The 27856-nt window shown below is 44.4% G+C and overlaps 1 protein-coding gene across 1 annotated transcript; it reads right to left on the reverse strand.

Moving 5' to 3' along the window:
• Positions 1-203: 203 nt before the first annotated feature.
• LOC310786201 (fibronectin type III domain-containing protein 7-like) lies at positions 204-21046 on the reverse strand. The gene is made up of 12 exons (XM_083647372.1): positions 20920-21046; positions 20076-20333; positions 17719-17979; positions 14272-14532; positions 11133-11387; positions 8132-8389; positions 6153-6410; positions 4873-5127; positions 2937-3191; positions 2242-2271; positions 2054-2091; positions 204-1076 (listed from the first exon to the last, which is right to left on the reverse strand). The coding sequence occupies exons 1-11, from the start codon at positions 21029-21031 to the stop codon at positions 2060-2062; spliced, it is 2235 nt and encodes a 744-aa protein (XP_083503498.1). The 5' UTR covers positions 21032-21046; the 3' UTR covers positions 204-1076; positions 2054-2059.
• Between the last annotated feature and the right edge of the window lie 6810 nt (positions 21047-27856).

The following is a 27856-nucleotide window of genomic DNA, read 5'->3' on the forward strand; positions in this document are numbered from 1 at the left end:
TTAGAAACCTGATTTTGGTGTGTGTGTTTCGGCTACTTCATGTTTTGTTGCCTATACTGTGCTGTCTTCCTTTCTCTTTGATGGTTTAAATGAGATATCCAGAGGCCAAACAAACAAACAGCACAACACAAAACAATGTTGGGGATGTTTTATTAACAGAAATATGCATCAGGTTTACATAAATCAAATCAAACCAATCCATATTCCAGACAGCTTCACACATCCTGAGAACAAGCAACCGCACACTGAACAAATCACACACACACACACACACACACACACACACACACACACACACACACATATCAATGTCTGCCACTCATTCTCAAGAGGCTTTCAACTTGGGGGCAGGTGCTACTTAATTAATTTTAATTTGGTCAAATGTCCAATTGTTAAAACAAAGGGGCAAATTGTTTCATAATGTATTATTGTTTAAGATGTCTGTCAGGCACTGCTTACACTTACATTCCTTCATATGATTTCAAATTCCTGTTAATTGAATAAAATCATTATTTTTGTATCTAATAGAAGTGCTAAACTCAGTCATATCTGTGCCAGTTTCATGTTGACTTTTTGCATTTCTTTTTAAATGAATGTGTATATCCAACTCTAAGGTTCTCAATTCATGTACATGTTGATCTTGTTGAGTGTAGTGCAGATGGTTTTTCATAAAAAGGCGTTTACATTTGCTGAATTCATACCGAGATAATCTCTTTTCATAATAAATATTTTGAACAGCATATTGTACTCATTTGTCTGTCACAAACTGGTCCTAGTCTTGTCACGTGTAAGTGCTTGATCATAATCGTTGAGGTCACAGACACAGTTTTGGCCGTGATACATGAGTATTATTTTGAGGCAACCTTTTCAACATTTCACAGATTTTCAAGCATTTATTTCTCAGGCCACACTATATCATATCACATAAATAGGCCTATTCATTTGTCGGCCAGGTTGTCAGCTTTGTTTCTTCTTCATATTTAGTTATCAGGCGACTGGGATCATGTAGGAGGAAGAGGAGGGTAAAGAAAATGGAAATGACTTGCATCTGTTGTGAGGTTAGATGGGAGCAGAGGCTGTGAAGACAAACCATGAGAGATTAAATCCAGTTCAGTGGCTTTTCACTGCCCTTGTGGGTTATTTATTTATTCTTATTTTTTATTTTATTAAAAAAAACATGGCATACATCACTGGAATACAAGCAAACAACACAGATAAAACTTAACACACTAAAAGAAACCAAAATAACATAATATATCAGCAGGCCTAACAACCTAAATAAATAACCAAAACATTAAAGACCAATTTAAATTCAAATTCTACACTTTTGTTTTATTTGAGTTAAATACACCTTTCTTACCAGCCTTCTGCTTCAATAAACCTTTCCCAGCATTCTAAATGTTTAACATCATAAATTGTGTGCAATATATCCTTCCAAAAATAAAGCAAGTTTTAATGAGCATTCTAAAATGATTGATATTCAAGGAATGCATATCAGCAGCTTTAAAAATAAATATTTTCCCTTAAACAAAATAATCAGATTATAATATAACTGGTTGTCTCATCACCCAATATCACAAAGAACAAATCTGGTTGGAAGCATAACTTCATTGTATTAGACGTCTTTTGAACCTCCCTCCAAAAGTGGGCCACAACTGTAGTTTTAAAAAACAAAATTAAATTTTGAGACAGCCATGAATTAGTCTTGGAATCTTGATGCACAATGAAGATTTTTTTTTTTTTTTTACAGGAATGATGACATAATGAGAAGTTTAAAGTGTCTCATTATGGCCAGCAGAGGGAGCCATGGATCTAAAGTTAGAGGGGGCTATTGTATGCTGTTGGTATGACAACTACATGGTCAACAACAGTCAATTGCTGCAATTGCCATTCAAGGACCACAATGGAAATAAGTCAATGACTTTTTTTGGTTATCCTTGACACTTTTTTTATGATGCATGTAACGTGTATTTTTAATAATAATAAATCAAAGCAAATACACTGCCAGTCTCCATTACTGATCAGATACAGCTGCTGCAACATCTGGACTTACCATGTGCTAGTCCACACTTCTCTTTCCTCTGTAAAGCACTGCAGGAAAAACAGAGTTGAGGTCATATAAGAAAAGCCATCCTACACCTGTTATCACTTTTATTCATCTAAAGTTCACTGAACATTTTGTGATTTTATGCATGCAACCATATACATATTTACACAAGTTCAAAGTGCCAATATACTCACCCATGCCAACATTGCTGCCTGAGCAAGAGACTGAAAAAAATGAAACAACAATACCAAGTTAAGCAATTAATTAATTGTGTTTTTCACTAGCCATACATTGTGTTTCTAGTCTGTATTTCTTTGTCATTGACAGCGTTGAAATCCACTTTATGGGTTGCTCTCCTTCATACCATGATTCATTCCCAATTAAAGTGAATATATGGTTGCCACATGAAAACAACTTGTAACCACAGGTAGGCGGGATAGTTAACAATCTGCTCATAATAAAATGTTGGTAGCACTTTACATTACAGCTCGCTAACAACATGGTAATAGGGGGTAATAGTGTGATCAGAAAGAAGTAATAATTAGGTAATACCATATATAGCTTGGTATTAACACTGGCGGGCCGGTATCGGGGGCGGCAGATTGCTAGCTGGGAAGTGTGTGTATCCTACATCTCTACATGTTTGGTTTAATCTTAACTACTATTACCATGAAATTAAATTTCCCCATTATTACCATTTGTTTCTGGCCCTGCTAGTCTATTACATAAATTCCAGTCTAATTACCCAGATATACCCGTTGTTGATATCAAGCTATTACCTAATTATTACTTTATTATCACACTATTACCCCCATTACCATGTTGTTACCAAGCTGTAATGTAAAGTGCTGGCAAAATGTCTTGTACTCGAGGAGAAACGCTGCAGTACCTGAGTACAGCCTCTGGGCACAGAACTGGACCGTGTCGGCCCCTTGTGTGAGCGGAGCCACCACCACATGGTAGATGTCCCCACACTGGACGTTAGCCACGTCGCAGTGGTTCTCCCCGCTACACGTGTAGTTACCACCACTGTTGCCCACCAGGGACACCTCGTAGCTGTGGCTGCTGCCAGAGGAGCGCCAGTACACCCGCAAGGCATTGTTGGCCATCCGGTACAGCTTGACGCCCGAGGGACAGCAGGCACCTGTGAGACAGAGCGGCACGGACAGGGTTTGGGAGTAATAGAATACATGTATTTAAAATATGAGTAACTGTATTCCATCCATTACAGTTACATTTTAAATCGGTGGTATTCTGAATACACTTTCTTTTAAAATATCTTACTTTAGTGAATTGCTTCATTTGTTTGTTTTATTTGCTCTAAAATTCATATGAGGCACGTATTTCCCATAAACAGATAAAAAAAAGTGCAACCATTTGTGCACTTTTGAGACACACAGCCAGGAATCCATCCATGTAAGCAATTGTAACTACATTCAGCAAGATGACGTAATTTAAAGTATTACCAAAATGTTACTTGACTTTAGTAATTTAATGGAATACTTTAACTAATGACATTTTAGGGCATGTATTCAGTAATGTGTAGTGGAATACATTTTAAAAGTAACCCTCCCACTACTGGGCACGGATGGGAAAAGATGTACGTCTCAAAATATATCTTGAGTGTTTTCTGCCCAGATAAGAAGTTAAAGTCACAATGAAACTGCATTTTCAGAGGATCTTGGTGGGCAGAGGGGTGGGGGGAAAATTCCTTGGTTCAGATTTTGATGTCTCTTCCTGGTACACAATAGCCACTTCTAAACATGTGTGAATGATGTAACCACTAAAGATTTTCTGTTTTTCCAGAAAGTAAAAGTAATGACATTTTGATATAAATATACCAGATTTTTTAGCTTTGGGTGGGTGGGGGGGGAAGGGGGGGTTGCATAAATTGACAAAATGGTATGATACCATGGTATGATACATGAAACAGCTAAATTCCATTTCCTCATTTCCTTAAATCCAAAACTTATTTTAAAACAACTTTCAAACAATTGTACTTATTCCTCTTAAAGCAGCTACGAGCAACTTTTTCGATTGTTATTAAACAGTATAAATTTAATATCAATGCATCACATCTTACCTCTAATAGTCGACGAGAGCAACGCAGAGTAGTCTCGCTTGAACCCCGAGTGAATCGGCCAGTGTTAGTGTGTCTGTAGCCAGGGCAGATCAGGAAGTGAAATGAAACGGTTTGCAGCAGCCACTTCGGCCATAACCACAAAATAACTTCCAAAAAACCTGTTAGAATATAACGAGAGATGTTCCCGCGAGTATGCGTGGCGTTCACATTGTTTATGTTATGTTGCTAGGCAGCGCAAACGGCGTTGGAAGGCAGCTGCGTTTCACTTCCTTGTTTCACTTCCTTGTTTCACTTCCGGGTTACCCGGTCCGGTCGCTCTAGAGAGCCCCCTGTTGGCGCGAGTTTAGGCAGACTATAGACTTAATAATCACCTAAGGGAGCAATCTCAGATACACACGGCTTTGGTCTCGTCGACTATTAGAGGTAAGATGTGATGCATTGATATTAAATTTATACTGTTTAATAACAATCGAAAAAGTTGCTCGTAGCTGCTTTAAGAAGTCTTAGCTGACGAAAACTGTTGCAGAGTTGATTTCACTACTGTTGACAAATGTAGGCTACTATTGTAAGTCACTTTGGATAAAACCATCTGCTAAATTACATGAGGTAAATGCAATGTATTTCAGTGTGACTTTAGAATTTGGGATATTTAACCCCAAAGACTTCTTACATAGGATATAAAAGTGTGTCTGTTCCATCCATAGATATTCAGTTCTTTGAGCTACTCAACAGCGCCACTCACTGGACGAGAAGCCCTGGTAGCTGCAGTCGGCCTTGTGTCCGCTGCGGCTGAAGGCCTCCATGCTGACGGTGTAGTTGGTGTCGCAGGTGATGCATCCCATGAGGCAGTGGGAGTCCTGGGTGTGGCAGCGGGCCTGGCCGCGCGGTGATGTCAGCGCGGTGAGGAATGACTCCGCCCCTCTGGCCTGAGACCACGTCACATTGGTCATCGCCTGGGTCACCTGTTCCACCATCAGGTTCATCGGGCAACAGGGCGCTGTGGAGGACGGCCATGGATGGATGATACAGTATAGCACCAAACAAGACAGGAGCACACGACTTTTCTGCTCTATAAAACAGGGTTCCTACACATTTTCAATTGAAAAATGCTATACTTTTTCCACACCTTGATTTGTTTTGAAGATGTCTGCTGTTCAATATGATTTACGCTGATAGACATCTTGCCCCTTCTAACTTGGTTATATCACTGTATAGACGGTTTTAACTTGACAACAAAAACATTCTAAATTGAACCCCCGCTCACTTCCTGTTGCAGTGTTTGCTATGGATATAAAAGAAAAAAAAACATTCAAGTGCAGGACTGACCATTCCGTGAAAACCGTCTATAGATGAAGATTCTTCTTCACAGTGACAAATATCAGAAGATGATTGGCAGAGTTTCTACACTAAAAAAACAACTTATTCCTTCTTAACACAACTGGCAACAAATGCTGCTACTTTATGCCTTTGAAAAGGTCTTAGCTGACGTAGATTGTGTTGCACAGTTGATTGCACTACTGGTGTTAAAATGTGCTATTGTACGTAAGTCGCTTTGGATAAATGTGTCTGCTAAATGACATGATGTAAATGTAATGTTTGCATTTTAAAATGCCATATTTTTGCCAGACCCTGTGTTCTTGACTGGATTAGATTTTGGTCTGTATTTGATATAGCACATCCTGACAGTGTCTGGGTAATAAGAGCATCCCTCTATCTGAACATTATCCTTCACATCAACTGAAAGCTATAATTATGTGTGTATCCGACCTGAACCACAAAATCTCCTATACTTTTCCAGATGTGCTTTCAAATTCCCAAACTATTCAACACCTGGAAATGATCTCATTCATTTTGAATGCTTTTCCAGACTTTCCAGACCTGCGTAACTCAGTCAGACCCAGCTGAAAACCCACAGTACCTGGATATGGCTTCAATAAATCCACATAGAACACAGCAGCAAGATAAGGCCTTGTATGTGTTTTAGTGTTCAAAACATATTTAACATGTCTGCCGACTGCTCACCTGTTTCCAGGGAAACGGAGAAGCTGGGGAAGCTGGTACCGTACGTGCTGACTGCGATGACGCTGAGCTGGTAGGCGGAGCCACAGGGCAGGTCCGTGATGTCACAGCTGTTGTGGTCGGAGGTGCAGGTGCGCGTGTGGCCCTCTCCCTCCGCGCTCACCGTGTAGGTGGCCATGCTGTTGTTGGCTGCGGTCCAGCTCACTGTGACGCATGTGGCGTTCTTCTGACTCACCTTGAGGTCCGTGGGCGTGCAGGGACCTGGCAGGGAGGAAAGACATGTCTTTTCACTGAAAAACTCCACTGAACATGCCCCTAACTCCACTGAACATGTCCCTAACTCCACTGAATATGTCCCCAACTCCACTGAACATGTCCCCAACTCCACTGAACATGTCCCCAACTCCACTGAATATGTCCCTAACTCCACTGAATATGTCCCCAACTCCACTGAACATGTCCCTAACTCCACTGAACATATCCCTAACCCCACTGACTATGTCCCCAACTCCACTGAATACTGTATGTCCCTAACTCCACTGAATATGTCGCTAACTCCACTGAATACTGTATGTCCCCAACTCCACTGAACATGTCCCTAACCCCACTGAATATGTCCCTATCCCCACTGAATATGTCCCTATCCCCACCGAATATGTCCCCAACTCCACTGAATATGTCCCCAACTCCACTGAATATGTCCCCAACTCCACTGAACATGTCCCTAACTCCACTGAATATGTCCCTAACTCCACTGAATATGTCCCCAACTCCACTGAATATGTCCCCAACTCCACTGAATATGTCCCCAACTCCACTGAACATGTCCCTAACTCCACTGAATATGTCCCTAACTCCACTGAATATGTCCCCAACTCCACTGAATATGTCCCCAACTCCACTGAACATGTCCCTAACTCCACTGAATACTGTATGTCCCTAACTCCACTGAATATGTCCCTAACTCCACTGAATATGTCCCTAACCCCACTGAATATGTCCCTAACCCCACTGAATATGTCCCTAACCCCACTGAATATGTCCCTAACCCCACTGACTATGTCCCCAACTCCACTGAACATGTCCCTAACCCCACTGAATATGTCCCTAACCCCACTGAATATGTCCCTAACTCCACTGAACATGTCCCTAACTCCACTGAATATGTCCCTAACCCCACTGACTATGTCCCCAACTCCACTGAACATGTCCCTAACCCCACTGAATATGTCCCTAACTCCACTGAACATGTCCCTAACTCCACTGAATATGTCCCTAACCCCACCCACTGAATATGTCCCTAACCCCACTGAATATGTCCCTAACCCGACTGAATATGTCCCTAACCCCACTGAATATGTCCCTAACCCCACTGACTATGTCCCCAACTCCACTGAACATGTCCCTAACTCCACTGAATATGTCCCTAACCCCACTGAATATGTCCCTAACCCCACTGAATATGTCCCTAACCCCACTGAACATGTCCCTAACTCCACTGAATATGTCCCTAACTCCACTGAACATGTCCCTAACTCCACTGAATATGTCCCTAACCCCACTGAACATGTCCCTAACCCCACTGAATATGTCCCTAACCCCACTGAATATGTCCCTAACCCCACTGAACATGTCCCTAACCCCACTGAACATGTCCCTAACTCCACTGAATATGTCCCTAACTCCACTGAATATGTCCCTAACCCCACTGAATATGTCCCTAACTCCAGAATATGTCCCATGAAAAGGGGCTATTGCTTTATTTTGAGAGGATTCTGTTCAGAGTGACTTATAAAACATAAATCCACCTGGAAATAAGTTCCAGGTTGTAAAAAAACAGAATTCTCCTTTAAGGTTAGATTTAGGTTTAGGGAATTAATGGTTATGGTTAGGGTACATCTCCAGGGACTGCATGTAAGTCTATGTAAATAACCCAAAAGTCACTTAAATAAGACGTGCGCGTGAGTGCATGTATTACCCACCTGTGTGTTTGTCATGCGCGGGGCAGTTGCGGGTGCAGCCTCTGATGTCATTGCATGGTGTGACCACCACGCTGTACCTGCTGTCACAGCTGAGGTCGGAGAGGGCACACACCGGCGCCGTGTCGTTGCACAGGATGACCTCTGACGCGTCGGCCGCCCGCGTCTCGTACACCTCCGCTCCGCGCCCTCCTGCCCACCTGATCTCCAGCGTGTCGGTGCTCACCAAGGAGATGGTCACGTTCACCGGGCAGCAGGGCACTGGGGAACACGGAGTGTAAACCATGGATGTATTAAAAGAGGGTATAGGACACCATAGGTGATTCTAGACCTTCCAAACAGGGGTTGCACCACCCAGAAGTCAATATTACTATTATTATATTATTATTAGTAGGGGGGTCTCCAGGGGGGCACAGCCCCCCCTGGATAAAGAAATTTTGTAAATTTTAAAATAAAATGCATTAATCTGGGGCACTCTGAGAGCAAAATGAAGAGGCTAGTAGATATGAAGAACTACACACATCACATTCATATCCTCTTCACTGTGCTGTGGCTTTACAGTGATGAAAAAATAATTGTCTCCTTATAGCCTATTCTATCTGCATGATAGTGTTTCCCAACCACTGAACCGTGGCCCACTGGTGGGCCTCAGAGCACCATCTAGTGGGCTCCTAAAGCAGGTGTTTGCAGTCAACTACTTGAAATTAATATGTGGCAGTCAAAATCTATTTGTGGTGCTCAAAATCTATTGTGGTGTACCTCCACAAATAAATAACTGTATAGGAGACACTGAATGCTATAGTAGGATATGACAACACATTCTGAACAGGCCACTCCTGAAAAAGAGAGCATTGCTCTCAGTGAGACTACCCCTGTATAAATAAAAGGTAAAAAAAAAAAAAATCATCTGGCCACTAGGGGTTGCACGTGCAGCCAGTGCACCAACGTATAATCGCGCATGTAGGACACACCCCACCCATTCATTTGAACATAAGCTGCTCATTGGCGCGCAAAGTTTTCTTCCTGGTTTTACTTCCGTAAGGTGCGGCCCAAGCCAAGGTCATGTGACATGTCTGCTTGCGTTCATCAGGAGCGCCCCCCTGGCTATGAGTTATAGGCCATGTTCACATTACAGGGAAATCCGATTTGCTGATAAAGTCATTAATCATCATTATCTTGATTGGTTTCCCAAATCTGATTTGGGAGTGTGTCCACACTGCCACACATCTGATTCTCTAGTCGGATCTGTGTGTCCAGACCTAAACAGCCTATCTGCATGGGTTGCTATGGTAACGACGTGGGTGTCAGTAAATATGTACGTTGGTGAGGTGGTTTTCATGCGCAGAAGCATTTGATGACGAGTTGCGAGTGAAGTTCAAATCAGATTTGGTGGATCTGCGCGTCCACACTGAAGTCACATCAGTCGAAAGCAGATTGGAAACTACCTCCATATGTGGTTTGGGACAAGTGACACAAATCAGACTTGGAGCGTCCAAACTCATAAAACCAATCTGGATAAAGTCATTAATAGGTCACTAAAGTTCACAAATCAGATTTGGCCTCCTAGTGTGAACATGGCCATAGTGGCCAGTGCCATAGAGAGGAAGGGACCTCCAGAAAACATGGATTCTGGAGAAAAATTACAGCTGCTGCTTTCCCCATGTAAGTGGATGGGAAAAACTGTTTCTGGGCTGCAGGGTGTCACGTGACTTGCAATAGCGATCTTGGCCACCACGTTCAATTTGCTTCACAGCCCAGAGCGGTTCCTGGGGGCTTGGTGTGAACGCACACAATGAGGGCTGAATAGGTTTTCTTGTGAGGCAGGCGTACAGGCCCATTACACCGCAACATAATAGGCATGGGATGATACACTTATCTCATGGAGACACGATATGTGGTTTACGTTTCGATACATTGTTAACTTTAGATGTTTATCTCCCTGGCTAGTTTGGATCAGACATGAACCACACCTGTCACCATAGAGCCTGTCAGCCTATGCGTGTGCACGAGGTTATAAATATGGGTGTGATTTTTTAACATTTTTGATGTGGCGAAAATCCAAGTAGGATCAAAAGGTTTCCTCTGTTAAACGTTTGTGGCGTGGAGTTTGCCTGATAGCCTTGCACCTATACGTGATGTGCGTATCATTTCTCTCCTTCAACTCACATTTCGATACAACCAAGATACGTTGTAATAAAGAAAAGTTCAGTGACAGCAAAGTCTAACCGCAGTATTCAGTTTATTTCTGAGCCACAAATCCTTCTAGCGATGGCATTGGCTTGCTATCATATAAATATAAAACGTCGTTACAAAGTGACAATCATATCATTTGGATGAACCTCGCTCTGTCTCAAAGGACAGACTGTAAAGCCCTCTGAAGGTGCGTTCACACCGACTTATTAAAGTTTTTCGCTGGCATAGAGTTTACATACAAAGTCAATGCAAACGAGCGATTGAGCGTATATTCGCCCGAGACAGAGCGATAGGGCGAAAATTCACTCGTCGCCCGAGATGAAATATCCCAACTCGAGCAAAATTTCGCTGGCATCAGTCGCTCGCCGTTCAACGCTGATTGGCTGCCGTGTGAGAGTGAGTCAAGGATCACACTGGCTTGGAACAAACCGCTGGTTTATTGTGTGGCAACAAACCGCATTGACAGCTGATTGACAGGCTGACAGCTGACATGAAGTGAAGTCTGTACTACTGGTATAGAGCTCGCGTTAGGAGCACGCTGATAGGCTTAGCTTGTAAACAACTACGGTGGCTCGTAGTAGACAAACATCATGCCATTGGGTAACGTCATAGCCCCCAGATGTCCGTCAATTCTTGACGAGCGATTTAAACACAGCGACAGAGCGATTCCAAAGGGTTGAATCGAGCGACAGAGAGAAAAATAAATATCTCGGTGTGAACACAGCTTTAGACATGCTTGTGAATTAGGGCTATACAAATAAACTTGTGAATTAGGGCTATACAAAACTTGAGTTGACTTGAGTTGACTTACTGGTTGTGTAGTTGAGGACGGGCCCCGGGGGGCTGGAGCCGGCGTGGTTGAGGGCGAACACGGTCATCAGGTAGGTGTAGCCACACTGGCAGTGGTAGCTGCAGCTGGTGCCGGTGGTGTTGCAGGTCTCCTCGCTGCCGTCCGCTCTCTTGATGAAGGCCGTGTACTCGTCGGCGAGCGGCACGGCGTTCCACGTGAAGGTGCAGTTCCCTGGCTCTGACTCGACCACGGCCAGAGACTCAGGCGGGCAGGGGACTGGAAACACCACACAGTTCTGATTAGTCTCTTTATAAGGCACTAGTGCAGTGCCCGTTCCCCCCATTCACTACTCCGGAGCGCTCCCCTCCCCACCACACACACTGCACTCAGGCAGGTCTCCCTAAGCGCACTCCCTAAGTTTGAAGTCGATCCGACAAACGGTTCTTGAGATACACGAAGGACAGTCGTACAGAATTCGATTAGCCGGACAGTCCTGGAGATACGTTACGTGAAAGCTGTGATCTTATTGGTTGAATTGCACAAAGTTTAACACTGCAATTTCTTGGGTTCCCAGCGACGCACCTGCCAAGTTTGAAGTCGATCGGACGAATGATTCTCGAGATAAAGCGCTTTTTGTGTTGCCAGTAGGTGGCACTATGACTATGCATAAGTCCAAATTGCATGAAATGCGGCAGCGCACTCCATCGGGGTCCGAGCAGCGCACTCCCCAAGTTTGAAGTCAATCGGACAAATGTTTCTCAAGATAAACTTCTTTTTGTGTTGCCAGTAGGTGGTGCTATGTCAAATTGCACAAAATTCGGTACTGCACTACGCCGAGTTCGCAAGCAGCACACTCCACAAGTTTGAAGTCAATCGGATGAACGATTCTCAAGATAAACCGCTTTTTGTGTTGCCAGTAGGTGGCGCTGTGCCGAATTGCACAAAATTAGGCACTGCTGTATGTTTGGTTCCCAGCAGCGCACTCCCCAAGTTTGAAGTTGACTAATGGCTATCGAGATAAACCACTTTTTGTGTTGCCAGTAGGTAGCGCTATGCCGAATTGCATGGAATTCAGCTCTCTGTTGGGTCCCTCTAAGCGCACTCCCCGAGTTTGAAGTCGATCGGACGAACGGTTCTCAAGATAAACCACTTTTTGTGTAGCCAGTAGGTGGCACTGTGCCGAATTGCATGAAAATTGCACTCCGTCAGGCCCCCCTTAGCGCACTCCCAAAGTTTGAAGTCGATCCAACCAACGGTTCTTGAGATATGCGAAGGACAGAGAGAGAAAGAGAGAGACAGACAGACAGACAGACAGACACTGCTGGCATTATAGTGTAGATAGAAGGATGCCTGATCTGTCCAGTGCAATAACATAGACTTCATCTCACACATGGCAAGCACGTTCATCACGTCGTTTATAAGCTGCCATTTGTCTGATTAAATGTCAGTCTAAATGAACTCTTATGTCTAATTTATGAGCAGTCGTTAATGCTAATGATAATAGCTAATGATTTGCGCATGTCAGGGGGTTTGGGCTGTTGATTGGTTGATGTTACCGGAGTCTGACCTGCACACGACAGAGACAGACAGAGTGAATTGAGGACAATGGGAGCCAGGTGTTTCATGTGAGCACATGAGGAAATATTTGTCAATGTGGATTAACTTGACCACGTGGCATCAGGACTAAAGATTGGCATTGTTGAACGAAAGCATGAACTGCTAATATCAACTGTTTTGACATTGAACTGAACCCAGTAGATGCTTATGTGTGTAGCTGTATGTCTGGACCTTTTCGAGGGTCCTCCCTGCGCGTTGCGCCATCGGCCCAACACAACCACCGCTTGGATTTGCCAAGGCTTGTAGGGACCTGCGAGGGGGAGAGGCACTGGTCATGAACGGAACGGACCGGACACCGAGAGGCGGGGTGGACGATACAAGCCGGAGCTAGCTACTTCCAGTCAGGGCCAAAGCGTTCACTACTAAGCTATGGTCATATCAATCAGCCCAAACCAAAGCAAACGGGTAGATTTCAGTTTGCGGTGGCCGGTCTTTGATTGTGGGAAGTAAACGTTACCCCTAGACGACGAAGCCAAAATAAAATATTGTGATCAGAGTGTTACAGGACAAAAGGGTGCCAGGCATTTACAGTCATAACACTGTGGTGTCTAATTCTCTGTTTAGGTGTGTGGTGAACCAAAACAGTCTGCAGACGACGCTGGACTGGATCTATTTAGACCAGGGATGTCAGAGATACGGCCCGCGGCCGCGGGCCGGATCCGGCCCGCGGGCAGGTTTCATCCGGCCCGCGAGATGTTTTGGAATATAAAAAAATATATATATATATTATTAAATTCGCACCCCATTATCATGAACTACGTGTGGCTAATAAGCAAGCTAAGAGTTCATTCATAAGTTAATTAACCTGCACTACAAGGAAGTATGTCAGTAGGCCATCAGGTGTAAACAAAGCCGCCATGATGCCACGCTGGAATTGAATCGCGCATTCAGCTACCTACCAAAAAACAAAAGAATCAACAAGATCAGGCGCGGACTGCATAATCGGGCACGTCGGGCAAATGCCCGGTGGCCTGGCCTGGCCTGCAAAAAAAAAAGAAAATTGTGCCCGCAGTCAGGCCACTCACTGAACAGCAGGCCAGGCGCCGCCTACTGGTTTACTAGTGGTTTTATTACTTTATTCAGGGTTAAAGTGGGTGCATCTCATTGTAAAATTGGACTTGGCCCAAATTGGGCTTCAAACGGCCCAAATCTGGCTTTAAACGACCCAAATTGGGCTTCAAACGGCCCAAATCTGGCTTCAAACGGCCCAAATTGAGCTTTAAACGGCCCAAATTTAACGGACACCGGCACGCGCGTCGGCCCGTATCGGCCTGGCCTGCTTGGTATCTAATGCCCGGCCTGAATTATGATCCCAGTCCGCCCCTGAACAAGATGCTGTCGAAAAAGAGAAAGGTTGACATGGAATGCAGGCAGTTTCAAGAGAAATGGAAAGAGCAGTATTTCTTTTGTGAAGTAAATGGGTAAATGAGTCGAATTGATTTTAGTAAAAAAAAAATCCGGCCCCCATGAGGTCTCAGTTGAACAAATCCGGCCCTCTACCTAATATGAGTCTGACACCCCTGATTTAGACTGACTGACTCACAGGTGGTGAACAGCAGAGTGTGGGGGAAGCCGGGCCCGGCCTTGTTGGTGGCGGTGACCTGGATGGTGAGGACCTCTGCACAGCCCACGGGAGACAAGGTGCAGGGGCTGGAGGAGGAGTTGCACTCCAGGCCCGAGTCACTGGTCACCAGGTACCACAGCTCTCCGTGGACGTCCTGTCCCATCTCCCAGGACACAGACAGGCCTGCCACCCCGTTGTCCCACACCACAGACACGTTGACAAAGGCTGGCATGGGAGGGCCTGTGGGAAAGACATACGGGCAGAAATTCATTGAAGTAAATCCAGTTATGATGATACAGTCCTTAAAGGGGAAAAATGTAAATCATGAAAAAGTAATTGATTTTAGTTTATATTGGTGGTCATTTACTCACAAAACCCATTTTTTTTAAACATGCCATCTGAAGTACATTTACTCAAGCAATTTTGACGTAGGCCCTTTTCACAGCAGCCGTTTTGAGGTGGTAAAGCAGGAAGTAAAGCAGGTGTCACCAATAACATGAATGATGGCCCTGGCACTGGAACACCTCAATGGAACCATCATTAATGGTATTGGTTACACCTGCTTTGCTTCCTACTTTACCACCTCAAAATGGTTGCTGTGAAAAGGGTCATAGGCGCTTTATGGGTGTTCTGTCATTTTGTGATACTTTCTATTCCACATGTAGCCGACAGCTGGAGTTACTAGTTACTTTGCAGAACAATTGCAAACATAACTAACTCATCAAATATGTCGCACTGTTCGAGTTCAAACTAGCCAACACTTTTACCCAAGTAAACCTTTGAATGCAGAAGTTTTACTTTTAATTAAGTATTTTTCCATTATGGTGTTCCTACTACTTTTATTTGCATAAAGGATTTGAGGACTTTTTTCCACTACTGATCATATACCACACAAATGCCAAGTGTAAGCGGTTTCTATATCTTTTCATGTATAGAGACACTGCATGAAATAGGCCCCGCCCATCACGGGGGAAAGCTCTCTGTTCACTTTCACACACCAGCGTCATATTCCATATTCCAGAAGAAAAATGTGGATGTTGCTGTCAATGAAGTAGGTTGGAGTGTTCATCTTCTGTATATATGATCTTTGTGTGCAATACCCGATCATGCACGCGACATAGGAGAACGCCAGGATTGGGGGGGAGTTTGTGTTTCCCCCCGTTTTGGGCGTGGTTTCTGAATGATGACGCGCTCCGCAGTGTCTCTATTTTCAAACTCACATACCGTACAATTGTAAAGACAAACGGAAATGGGTCATATGTGCAAGTCTCTATCAGCTATTGTCTCTGTTCTGCCTCTCCTTACATGTGATCTGACACACACGACACTCATAAAGGCATAAAGACACATAGACAGAAGTGCCCCGCCCCCCTCCTTACATGTGATCTGACACACATGACACTCATAAAGGCATAAAGACACAGACAGAAGTGCCCCGCCCCCCTCCTTACATGTGATCTGACACACATGACACTCATAAAGGCATAAAGACACAGACAGAAGTGCCCCACCCCCCTCCTTACATGTGATCTGACACACACAACACTCATAAAGGCATAAAGATACATAGACAGAAGTGCCCCGCCCCCTCCTTACATGTGATCTGACACACACAACACTCATAAAGGCATAAAGATACATAGACAGAAGTGCCCCGCCCCCTCCTTACATGTGATCTGACACACACGACACTCATAAAGGCATAAAGACACATAGACAGAAGTGCCCCGCCCCCCTCCTTACATGTGATTTGACACACATAGACAGAAGTGCCCCCCCCCCTCCTTACATGTGATCTGCCACACATACAGACAGAAGTGCCCCGCCCCCCTCCTTACATGTGATCTGACACACATACAGACAGAAGTGCCCCGCCCCCCTCCTTACATGTGATCTGCCACACATACAGACAGAAGTGCCCCCCCCCCTCCTTACATGTGATCTGCCACACATACAGACAGAAGTGCCCCACCCCCCTCCTTACATGTGATCTGACACACACAACACTCATAAAGGCATAAAGATACATAGACAGAAGTGCCCCGCCCCCTCCTTACATGTGATCTGACACACACAACACTCATAAAGGCATAAAGATACATAGACAGAAGTGCCCCGCCCCCTCCTTACATGTGATCTGACACACACGACACTCATAAAGGCATAAAGACACATAGACAGAAGTGCCCCGCCCCCCTCCTTACATGTGATTTGACACACATAGACAGAAGTGCCCCCCCCCCTCCTTACATGTGATCTGCCACACATACAGACAGAAGTGCCCCCCCCCCCTCCTTACATGTGATCTGACACACATACAGACAGAAGTGCCCCGCCCCCCTCCTTACATGTGATCTGACACACATAGACAGAAGTGCCCCGCCCCCCTCCTTACATGTGATCTGACACACATACAGACAGAAGTGCCCCGCCCCCCTCCTTACATGTGATCTGACACACACAACACTCATAAAGGCATAAAGACACAGACAGAAGTGCCCCGCCCCCCTCCTTACATGTGATCTGACACACACAACACTCATAAAGGCATAAAGACACAGACAGAAGTACCCCGCCCCCCTCCTTACATGTGATCTGACACACACAACACTCATAAAGGCATAAAGACACAGACAGAAGTGCCCCGCCCCCCTCCTTACATGTGATCTGACACACATAGACAGAAGTGCCCCCCCCCCTCCTTACATGTGATCTGACACACACAACACTCATAAAGGCATAAAGACACAGACAGAAGTGCCCCGCCCCCTCCTTACATGTGATCTGACACACTCAACACTCATAAAGGCATAAAGACACAGACAGAAGTGCCCCGCCCCCTCCTTACATGTGATCTGACACACATGACACTCATAAAGGCATAAAGACACAGACAGAAGTGCCCCGCCCCCCTCCTTACATGTGATCTGACACACATGACAGTCATAAAGGCATAAAGACACAGACAGAAGTGCCCCGCCCCCCTCCTTACATGTGATCTGACACACACGACACTCATAAAGGCATAAAGACACAGACAGAAGTGCCCCGCCCCCCTCCTTACATGTGATCTGACACACACGACACTCATAAAGGCATAAAGACACAGACAGAAGTGCCCCGCCCCCCTCCTTACATGTGATCTGACACACACGACACTCATAAAGGCATAAAGACACAGACAGAAGTGCCCCGCCCCCCTCCTTACATGTGATCTGACACACACGACACTCATAAAGGCATAAAGACACAGACAGAAGTGCCCCGCCCCCCTCCTTACATGTGATCTGACACACACAACACTCATAAAGGCATAAAGACATATAGACAGAAGTGCCCCGCCCCCTCCTTACATGTGATCTGACACACACAACACTCATAAAGGCATAAAGACATATAGACAGAAGTGCCCCCCCCCCTCCTTACGTGTGGTCTGGTTGATGTAGGGGCTGTGCTCTCCCTCGCGGCCCTCGGCGTCCCAGGCGTAGCCGTTGATCATGTAGAGTGACCCGGGTTCGAGGTCTGGGAGGGTGATGCTGGTGCCCGTGGTGTTCCGCATGGCCTGGTCAGAGGAGCCTGTCTTCTGGTAGACCACGGAGTAGAGCACAGCGTTGGCCAGGGCGGGCCAGGTCACCACGATGCTGTCGTTACTGGGAGACGTGGCGCTGAGCACAACAGGAGGCAACACTGTGGGGGGGGTGAGAAGAGAGTGGATTTGATGTAACATATAAGAGGTGTGTATATCTAAAAATTTTATGTATGCTCCACAAATTTGCTATTTTGTGTCACACGGTGGTGGTTTCATTGTTTCATTATGATTTCAGCAACCTGTTGTTTTTGGAATTGGTTTTTAATATTTTACTGATTCCCTTTGAGTCATAGATCGGTGTAGAACCAATACACATCACTGAGCTTTTAACCCCATTGGCTGTTCCAAAGTCTAGACTAGACTATCGACAAGAGGTTCATATTGCTATATAGCTATAGCAATGCGAGAATGAAAAAACTTCAGGTGGCATACAACGATGCATTCCGTATATTGCTCAAACTCCCCAGGTGGAATAGCGCAAGTGAAATGTTTGTGTCTAGGAATGTACCCACTTTTTATGCTGTTCTGAGAAATGTTATGTTTAAATTTATGGGCAGACTGACAGTGTCTAGCAATCAGATTATAATGGCTCTTGCTGACATAACTAAGAGTGATACGAGGTATACATCATGCTTCTGGAAACACTGGCGCCAAAGTTTGTATATCCTTTAATTTATATTTCTTAATCCTTTTTACGGTTCTCCTCAATGTCGCATTGTTGGGGCAAGAGCGTGTGTGTTTCTTATGCACATCTAAATGTTTCCTGTATTGTCTACTGTACTGTATGTCTCGTTATGGACCCACTTGTGTCTGAAATAAAGTTGATTGATATTGGCTGTTCCAAAGTCTAGACTATCAACAAGAGGTTCATATTGGCTGTTCCAAAGTCTAGATGAAAAACCAAGTGGTGATCTTGCTTTTGACATTAGGGCTCATTGACCGTGAAACAAGCTGCTTGGCTGAATCAATAATCAAATCAAGCCAAGTTTATTTGTATCAAGCATAAATCAGTATCGTCCTTTCAATCACTTCTGAAAATTAAATTTTCTGGACTAGCCTTTATGCAAGGATTTGTATTGCCTTATGTTCTTGCCACCTTTTTTCTTTTACACCTTTGTAAAGTTCTTTGTAGGTGTTTTGAACAGTGCTAGACAAAGACATTAAAACGGTCCAACGAGGAAGTGGATGGCTATCTCTCCAGCGATGAATAACAGCGTAACAGCAAACCAAAACAAAAAAGGTGAAACTGCTTATGGCGTGTTTATGGCTAATGTATCAGATTGTCCCTGTGGGGTGGGGGTGGTCAGCTCTGTTGTCAGTCAGGTAGGTGTGTGTTTTCTATAGAGGGGTCAGGTCGATTTACCCCTCCCGGACAGGGCTGGCCTCAGGGGGCGCAGAGTGCACGGCTTCGGTGGACAGATCTGGGTCTCTGCACGGGCGCTGAAACTGGGTTTCAACTACAGTAAAAAGTGTGTGTTTACCTTCACTTGTCCCCTAAGGGAGTATGATGATGACAATAAGGGAGATCAAGTGGCCTCTCTAGGGGATAGGGGGTGATGAGAAAGGTGCTTCCCCACTGAATGAGTGTCTCCTTTAGATATAGAGCAGGCCTCTGGTGTTTTGTGTGTGTGTGTGTGTGTGTGTGTGCGTGCGTGCATGCGTGTGCGTGTGTGTGTGTGTGTATGTGTGTGTGTCTGTGTGTGCGTTTTTCCAGTGAATTCATCACTGATTTCCCACAATCTGCGAGTGTCTCTTCATCAGGATCTATCATCCTGCATTAGGGCTGCAACTAACGATTATTTGTGTTATCGATTCATCCATCGATTATTTTCTCGACTAATCGATTAGTCGTTTGCTCTATAAATGTCAGAAAATAGTGAAAAATGTTGATCACTTTTCCCCCAAAGCCCAAGAAAACATCCTCAAATGTCTTCTTTTGTCCTCACCTCAACAGTCCACAACCCAAAGATAATCCGTTTACTGTCATAGAAGACTAAAGAAAGCAGAAAATATTCACATTTAAGAAGCTGAACCCGGAGAATTTGAGTATTTTCTTCTTAAAAATCAGTCTAAACGATTAACAGATGAGAAAGATAGTTTGCGATTAATTTTCGGTCAATCGAATAATCGAGGAATCGTTGCAGCTGTACTATGCATTCATCCCTTAATAACATGAGGAAGGGGTATACTGTACCTGTCTTAACCTCCATAGGGGCGGATGGCTGGCTGCGGCCTGAGTTGCTAGCAGCGATGATGCTGACAGAGTAGTCGGTGTACGGCGTGAGGGACTCGATCAGGACGGGGGAGGAGGTGACGGTCTGCTCGAGGAAGAAGCCGTGGCCGTTCATCACGCGGAGGATGTTCTCGGCGGCGGGCGTCAGAGTGAAGTCCACCATCAGGCTCCTGCTGTCCCGCGCTTTCACCGTGTCCACCTGCCCCGTCAGCTCGGGAGCTGACGCGGGAACAGAAGAAGTCGTTATGGCAGAAATCAGACCGCAGTCACATCCACAGATCTACAAGAGAAACAGCATCTTCTCTCCTGTCCATCTCCACATCACTCAGTGAATATCAGAATTGTATTTCATGCTCAAGCATCAGCAGTGCCAGGCATCCCTCTAAGTCAGTGATTCTCAACCTTCTTCAATATCAACGACCCACTTTTAATCCGCATTAGGGCCTTGGACCCCCATTTGATCAGATTTTAATCCAGAATTCCATGACTATCTGTATTGTAGGTAGAGAGATGATCGTGAAACTCTGTCAAAAAATATGTGTATTAAATAATGGTGAAGTTTAACAATTCATCAATTTGCTGGGGGACCCCCTGGAACCCCCTCAACGACCCCCGGTGGTCCCCGGACCCCACGTTGAGAACCACTGCTCTGAGTAACATTTAGGTGTTAATAAAAAGTGACATTTTAATGGTAATTACACAAGACTTGCTAAAAGGCTTTGCCAGACTTCTCTCTACATTCATCAAAACCAATACATTTGCAGCACTAGTTTGCAAAGCAGGTAATAAGAGACATGGAACTCACCTGCCGCCAGTAGACCAGTAGATGCACTACTTAGTATGGTGCCGGTGTTGTCCAGAGCGTCGACCCGAAAGTTGTACTGGACGTTCGGGGAGAGGGGGCTGACGGAGCCCATCACGGTGTTGGGGCCAAACAATGCGAAGGCAATGGGGGTGTTGGGGGTGGATTGTGGGTAGACGGTGATCTTGTATGAGCTAGCTCCACTGACCCTGGTCCATCTGAGGAACATGGTCTTGGTTGTGGCTGTGAACACGGTTACTGTGATGTCTGAGGAGGAGAGAGAGGACAGAGGGCGGTGAGGACACCCAGACTTCCTCCACAAACAAATTAAGATTCGTTCATGACCACACAAAAAAGCATGACCATCAATGTGCTGTGCAGCTTACAGTGGTAAAAGTGGAACATACCTGTTTGAGCTGCAGTCTGAAAATGTCAATGAATTGGAAACAAGTGTTAACAATAGTTAAATCAAATGGCATTTAAAATGATAATTACCATAGTATGAAGCTATATATCTCTTGCATCTCAACTGTTAATCTGATGTTAATTACATATAAGGATGAGGAGTTTCCTCAGTCACATTGTGGTCTGTATTTTGCAGCAGGCCTATTTCTCATAACAAGCATCATTGCATTACTGTAGCCTACCTGTGAGCCTATGCCCATCAGGGAAAACATCATCAGCCACTTCATGGTGCCCATTCTCCACGCTGTGTCTTGAAATCTTCTTGATTTTTCTTGCTCTTGGCCGCTTCTGGTCGAGTTCTGAAAAAAATGCTTTGCTCCTACTTTTTTTGTACCTTTTCTTCCACAGATGTGGGGTATGTGCTTGTTGAAATACCTGCACCTGGCCCCACCCACTGGTGGCAAATGTCCAATCATAGCCAGGCAGAGAGATGCACCTTGATGCATGTGCACAGTAACAGGAGAAGTGAATAATAGCTTTGTAGCTATAGGCTAAGATATTTGGTGACACTATAACACAGCCCGTCATTTGCATTTCATTTCCCAAAACTTCCAGAACTTCCTCGTACGAATCAATCAAATACTTGCCGGTTCTGGTGCTTAAATGTACAGCAGAAGAAAATCAGACAACAATGAGAACAAGGGAGTAACAATTGGGGATTTAGAATGTAACTTCCCAACATTTACTGTTTCATTTCCAGTGTTTGGCAAGTTACTGAACATTTGCAATTAGTTACAGATACTAGTTACATCTCTCAAAAAGTAATTTAATTACTTGACAAATTACTGCATAATGAAAGTAATTAGTGACTAGAAAAGTTTAATTTAGAAAATGTTGTGTTGCTGTTAGACAAGACATAGTGTCAAATTGTATCTGTCACTAGCAAAGTACCCGGCCTTGCCCGGGTTAAATAGGCGCAAAGCAATACAAATGTGTCTTTTGCTTGGCCGTCCCCGGGTCATAACCCTGCGCCATGCAAAATTTCAGCCCAATCCGAGCTGGGGTGTGTGCATGAGGTGTTTTCCAGGATTTCCCATGACTTTCCAGGTGGTTCCAGGACTTGATAGCATGCCCAAGACTTTCCCCAGAACATAGCCCCCTGCCATGCGAAATTTCAGCCAAATCTGGCCTGGGGTGTGGGCGTGAGGTGTTTTCCAGGTGGTTCCCAGGATTTTCAAGGACTTTCCAGGTGGTTCCAGGATTTGATGGCGTGCCCATGACCTTCCCCAGAATATAACCCCCAGCCATGCAGAATTTAAGCCCAAACTGACCTGGGGTGTGGGCATGACGTGTTTTCCAGGACTTTCCAGGTGGTTCCGGGAGTTCATGACGTGCCCATGACCTTCCCCAGATCATAACCACCTGCCATGCAAAGTTTCAGCCCAATCCGACCTGCGGTGTGGGTGTGTAGAGAAGACAGACATACACACAGACAGACAGACACACAGACAACTTCAACTTTATTATGTAGATTCCCGACAGTGTTATTTCGAACATAAGCGAACCGTTCACTTGGCCAGTGATTGGCCAGTGATGCATTCATTCTTCACCAATCAGTAACGACTTTGTGATCAGACGACATGGAGGTCCAACCCATTTTTCGAACCGCTCTCTCATTGGTGCTACGACCTGTCTCATTCAATTTCAACCCCCCCCCCCCAGACCCGCCCTCAAACCCCCGAAGTGGCTGTGAAGTGGCACAGACTAATTTATGTAGGATGCGGAGCGCAGCGATTTGGGAGAGACTACACTTCAGGTAACGCCCGGGTAATGGTCAGGGGAAGCTACCATGAGATAATCCAGAGTTCATGTCTAAGGGGTTTATATGAAGGTAATGGTCAGGGGAAGCTACCATGAGATAATCCAGAGTTCATGTCTAAGGGGTTTATATGAAGGTAGTGGTCAGGGGAAGCTACCATGAGATAATCCAGAGTTCATGTGTAAGGGGTTTATATGAAGGTAATGGTCAGGGGAAGCTACCATGAGATAATCCAGAGTTCATGTCTAAGGGGTTTATATGAAGGTAATGGTCAGGGGAAGCTACCATGAGATAATCCAGAGTTCATGTCTAAGGGGTTTATATGAAGGTAATGGTCAGGGGAAGCTACCCTGAGATAATCCAGAGTTCATGTCTAAGGGGTTTATATGAAGGTAATGGTCAGGGGAAGCTACCCTGAGATAATCCAGAGTTCATGTCTAAGTGGTTTATATGAAGTAAATGCACTTTAACAGAGTGCTCCAGCAGGCACTGAAGGAAATCAGTGCTTCAGTTCACCCTGTCATTGGCAATGGTGGATTGAGCCCTCGTGCCCTGAATGGTCTGCACGATATCTGCAGCCGGACCACCAGTGCACATCAGCCTGACCCTCTCAGGAACCAACCCCTGAGCGGCTGCCCCAGGTGGAGCATCCTGCCTATCGCTCCATTCACGTCCTGAGACAATGCCCCCAAAAACTGAGGAGCCCTCCGGATCGGAGCCAGCAGGAGCAGGAGCTATCTCATCTATCTCCGCATACCACGGTGCCGTCGCGCAGTCTGGGGGCGACGAGTGACAGCCTCTCCACTCTCACTCTCAGCAGCAGGGCTGGAATGAGCCAGAGCGGAGGAAAAGCATAAATAAGCTTTGCTGGCCATGTAGCGTGTACGAACGCACCCACCCCAACGGGGGAGCGTCAGAGAGAACAGAGAGAACAGCAGGGGACAGGGTTAGGGTCAGAGAGAACAACAGGGGACACAGTGTTCTGCCGGCTGGCGAACAAGTCAACTTCCGCCCTCCCAAAGCGGGAACAAATCTGGTCCACCATATTGTGATGTAATCCCCATTGATCCTCCAGGGGGACACGACATGAGGACGCGGTCGCCTCCCATGTTCTCCAGGCCCGGGATGTGCAGTGCCTGGGGAGAATGGAGGTGCTCGGTGGTCTCTGGCAGGCTTCAACAGCTGTAGTGGTAAAAGGACCGGTCCGGTAAAAGATTCCGTGCCTGAACGTCGCAGCGGGAAAAGGGGGAGAGACAGAGTGACACAGCAGCTGCCTGTCAATCAAAACCCACAGGAGCCGTCACAATCGCATTTCCAAGAAGGAAACACATCTGCTGATGTTATGTCAACATAAACAACACTTGGTTTTCTTATAACTTGCTTCTAAATTCTACAAAAGCCTGTCCCGTTCCCAGCATGATGTCAGATCCATGGACATTGCATGCACAGCGCCAGCACATTGGGAGCACATGTTGTCAATTGACAGTGCAGTGTGCATGCAGTGAGAAACCTAAAGTGGACTTACCATTTGAGTGCCTTCATGAAACCATGGAAGTCGTTTCATATGTGTTTTAATGGTCATAGTTTTCAGCAATGTTCATTATCTTTGTAATTATGGAGATACTGACACTTCAGATTTCAACATTTTAACGGAGGCTTCTGTTGGGCAAAGCCGCATCGGCTTAATTATTGGTTAATTGGCAGTTGCTTTTACATGCATAGACCGACGACATGAGAGAGAGAGGGGGGACAGGGAGAGAGAGAGCTAGATAGAGAGAGAGAGAGAGAGAGAGAGAGAGAGAGGAGGGGATAGGGAAAGGGAGAGGGGGGGTGCTTTTACGCGTGGTTTCATGGCACCTCCGACGCGCAAAAGTCTTGGTTCATCGTTCATCCAGGAATGTTTTCAAGGTGGCATTTGATTGTCTGCCCAATTCGGTGTCTATATTTCAGTTCTTTGATTCCTTCTGGGAATCTTTTGCCTTGGAGGGTTTCTCTGCTGACTGCATGGATTTCTTCTGTGCACAATCTACTGTGCGTTTTTTTCTGTCTCCTGCATTATGTACTGTACAAAAGGCTTTATCCAAGCAGTAATTCTCAGTCATTTACTTAGGTTACTGTAGGCTACATATTCACCTGCCAGACAGGTTCCAGGGGCGAAAGAATGCTTTTAAATGAGCCATTTGATCAAACTATTTATAAACCTATCAATAAAAATGCTTATAAATGAGCCATTTAATAATACAACTGTTAATTAAATTGACAAATGAAAGACGAAAGATGAATTAATGCTGATGATTTGCAAAACCCAATGTGCCTTTTTTAACCGATTTTCATATACTTGCTTATTCATTTTCATATTATTTGTCCTTTGCACAGTAGCAACTTGCACCATAGGCTACATAATTTGCTATAGACTACATGATGTCACATGTTTCTAATTTCTACACCATACAGGGGTTAAGAAAAATATGCGTGTGTTCAGAGACACATGAAGCTGGGGCTGGACAAGAACAATGATCCGATGAAGGCTGGGATAGTAGTACCGGCAAGAATTTCAATCCCCTTTCACCCCTATAGTGCGAAGGTTTCCCCACCGAGTTTTTCCCAGGTCTCCCATGGCTGACTGGGGGGGGGTTACCATGAGACGTTTGTGACGCCTATGGAATATAAGTACGGCTAATTACCGTAACCAGAAACATACACTGCTATGCATATGCCATATGCCATGTTAACAAGCAGGATGATTTAGCTTCGGAGGCTGCGGTATGAGGGGAAAGTTACTGTGTGTGTAAGGATGAGACCGGATTGGTGTAAGGAGGTTTCAATGATGTTTTGATGGACGAGGACGAGGACGAGGCAGGATGCAACAGGTCTGATTAAGGACCAACATACTTGTATTGCATTGCATGCAAATGGGGTGTTGTGTGACCAGGCAAGGGCGCACTCAGGGGACCCATCACCCATGTCGATTTCCCCGAAGTCTGGAAGATGGTAATGAGATGAGATGAGAAACCTTATCTAAAAGTAATGCATGCATTATATTTATAATAGAGAACAATATGTTACTTTTAATGGTATAGAGTCGAACAAGGCTAAAATTCAGTGTGGGGTGCCTCAAGGCTCAATCTTGGGGCCTTTACTTTTTCTTATATTCATAAACGATCTTGCAGCAGTATCGGATACTATGTTTCCAATATTATTCGCAGACGACACAAACTTATTGATGTCCAATAAAAATGTAACTGTCCTTATGAATGAGGTAAACATTGGTCTTCTCAGGTATTCCAAATGGTTTCAATCGAATAAATTGGCTTTAAATGTAAAAAAATCAAATTTTATGATATTTGCTGGTAAAATGAATTATAATTCGGAATTATTTAAAATATCTATTGATGGTGTTGAAATTAGTAAAGTCTCATCCACCAGGTTTCTAGGAGTCCTGATCGATGAGAAACTCACCTGGAAAGACCATATCAGCCAGGTCTGTAAGAAGATCACAAAATCCCTTGGAATTATTAGAAGGATTTGTGGACTTCTTAATTTCTCTTGTCTTCTAACTTTATATTACAGTCTAATATTCCCATACCTTTCATACTGTAATATTGTTTGGGCTAGTACCTTCCCCACTCATTTGCATAAACTTTTATTGCTACAAAAACGTTTTGTTAGACTAGCAACATTTTCAAAGCCGTATGCTGAAACTGCCGCGCTCTTTTGTAAATGTGGTGTGATGTCAATTTTTGATATCAACATTTTTCAAACCTGCATTTTCATTTTCAAATTGAAGTATATGAGTACTGACTTACCAGAAAATTGTAAATCATTTTTCATCTGTAATTCACAAATTCATTCTTATCCTACTAGACAAAGCAATAACCTTAATATACCATTGTATCGTACATCCAGAGGTCAATTTTCGTTAAAATATCATGGAGCCAAAATATGGAATTCAAACTTACATTTATTGACTGTTTCTCTATCCCTGTCTGTGTACAAAAAGAAACTAAAAGGTTTTCTAATGTCTGGTAAATTTGGCACTGAGTGAGCTATGGCATTTCTGAGAGAGGTCTAAACCACATTCTCATTTTTATTTCTCTTTTTATTCCTATTTTTTTTATTTTTTTATTTTTTTTATTTCACTAATCTGAATTATCATTGCATTTAATGTTTGTTCAATGTTAATTGAGTAACTTGTATTATTATGTTTTTCTCTTGAGGTGAGATCTTTATATAAACCCGTAGTGGGTTTCTATCTCACCTGCACATGTTTTTTTCTCCAATGTTGTAAACATTTTTTATTTTGTTCTGTTTTCCTTTAATGTGCAAATAAACATAAACATAAACATGTCCAAGAAAACTCCCATCAAATTAGGCTACATTATTAATATGTCACAGTGCATTTGAGATGATTAATGGGCTACATTGTTCCCATATTGCAAAGATACTTGATGATTTAATTAGGATGCCAAAATACAGTGTAACGTATCAGCCCCGTGAATAAAAGTAACAAGGGTGTCAGTGCCCTGAGGTGCCTACAGGTGAATAGGATTTTGTTTTAGATAAATTGCACATATTTTTTTTTAAGAAAAAGTGGAATACAATTTTTTTTATAAAATCAACCCTACTTTTTCATACTTGTAGCAATTACACACAAAAAAGCAGTAGGCATACTTGCCTTAAAGCCATGCTTGTTGCCCACGCTGTTTGTTTTCTTAG

The sequence above is a fragment of the Poromitra crassiceps genome, assembly GCF_964638095.1.
Source record: "Poromitra crassiceps genome assembly, chromosome: 12".
In the NCBI taxonomy this organism is placed as follows: Eukaryota; Metazoa; Chordata; class Actinopteri; order Beryciformes; family Melamphaidae; genus Poromitra; species Poromitra crassiceps.

Coding starts and splice junctions, on each gene's coding strand:
- LOC310786201 (XM_083647372.1), bottom strand. CDS start 21,031: ATGGGCTCCGTCAGCCCCCTCTCCCCGAACGTCCAGTACAACTTTCGG. Junction 14,533..17,718: donor CTACATCAACCAGACCACAC/GTAAGGAGGGGG, acceptor TCTTTCCCACAG/GCCCTCCCATGCCAGCCTTT. Junction 2,272..2,936: donor TGCCCAGAGGCTGTACTCAG/GTACTGCAGCGT, acceptor CATTTTTTTCAG/TCTCTTGCTCAGGCAGCAAT.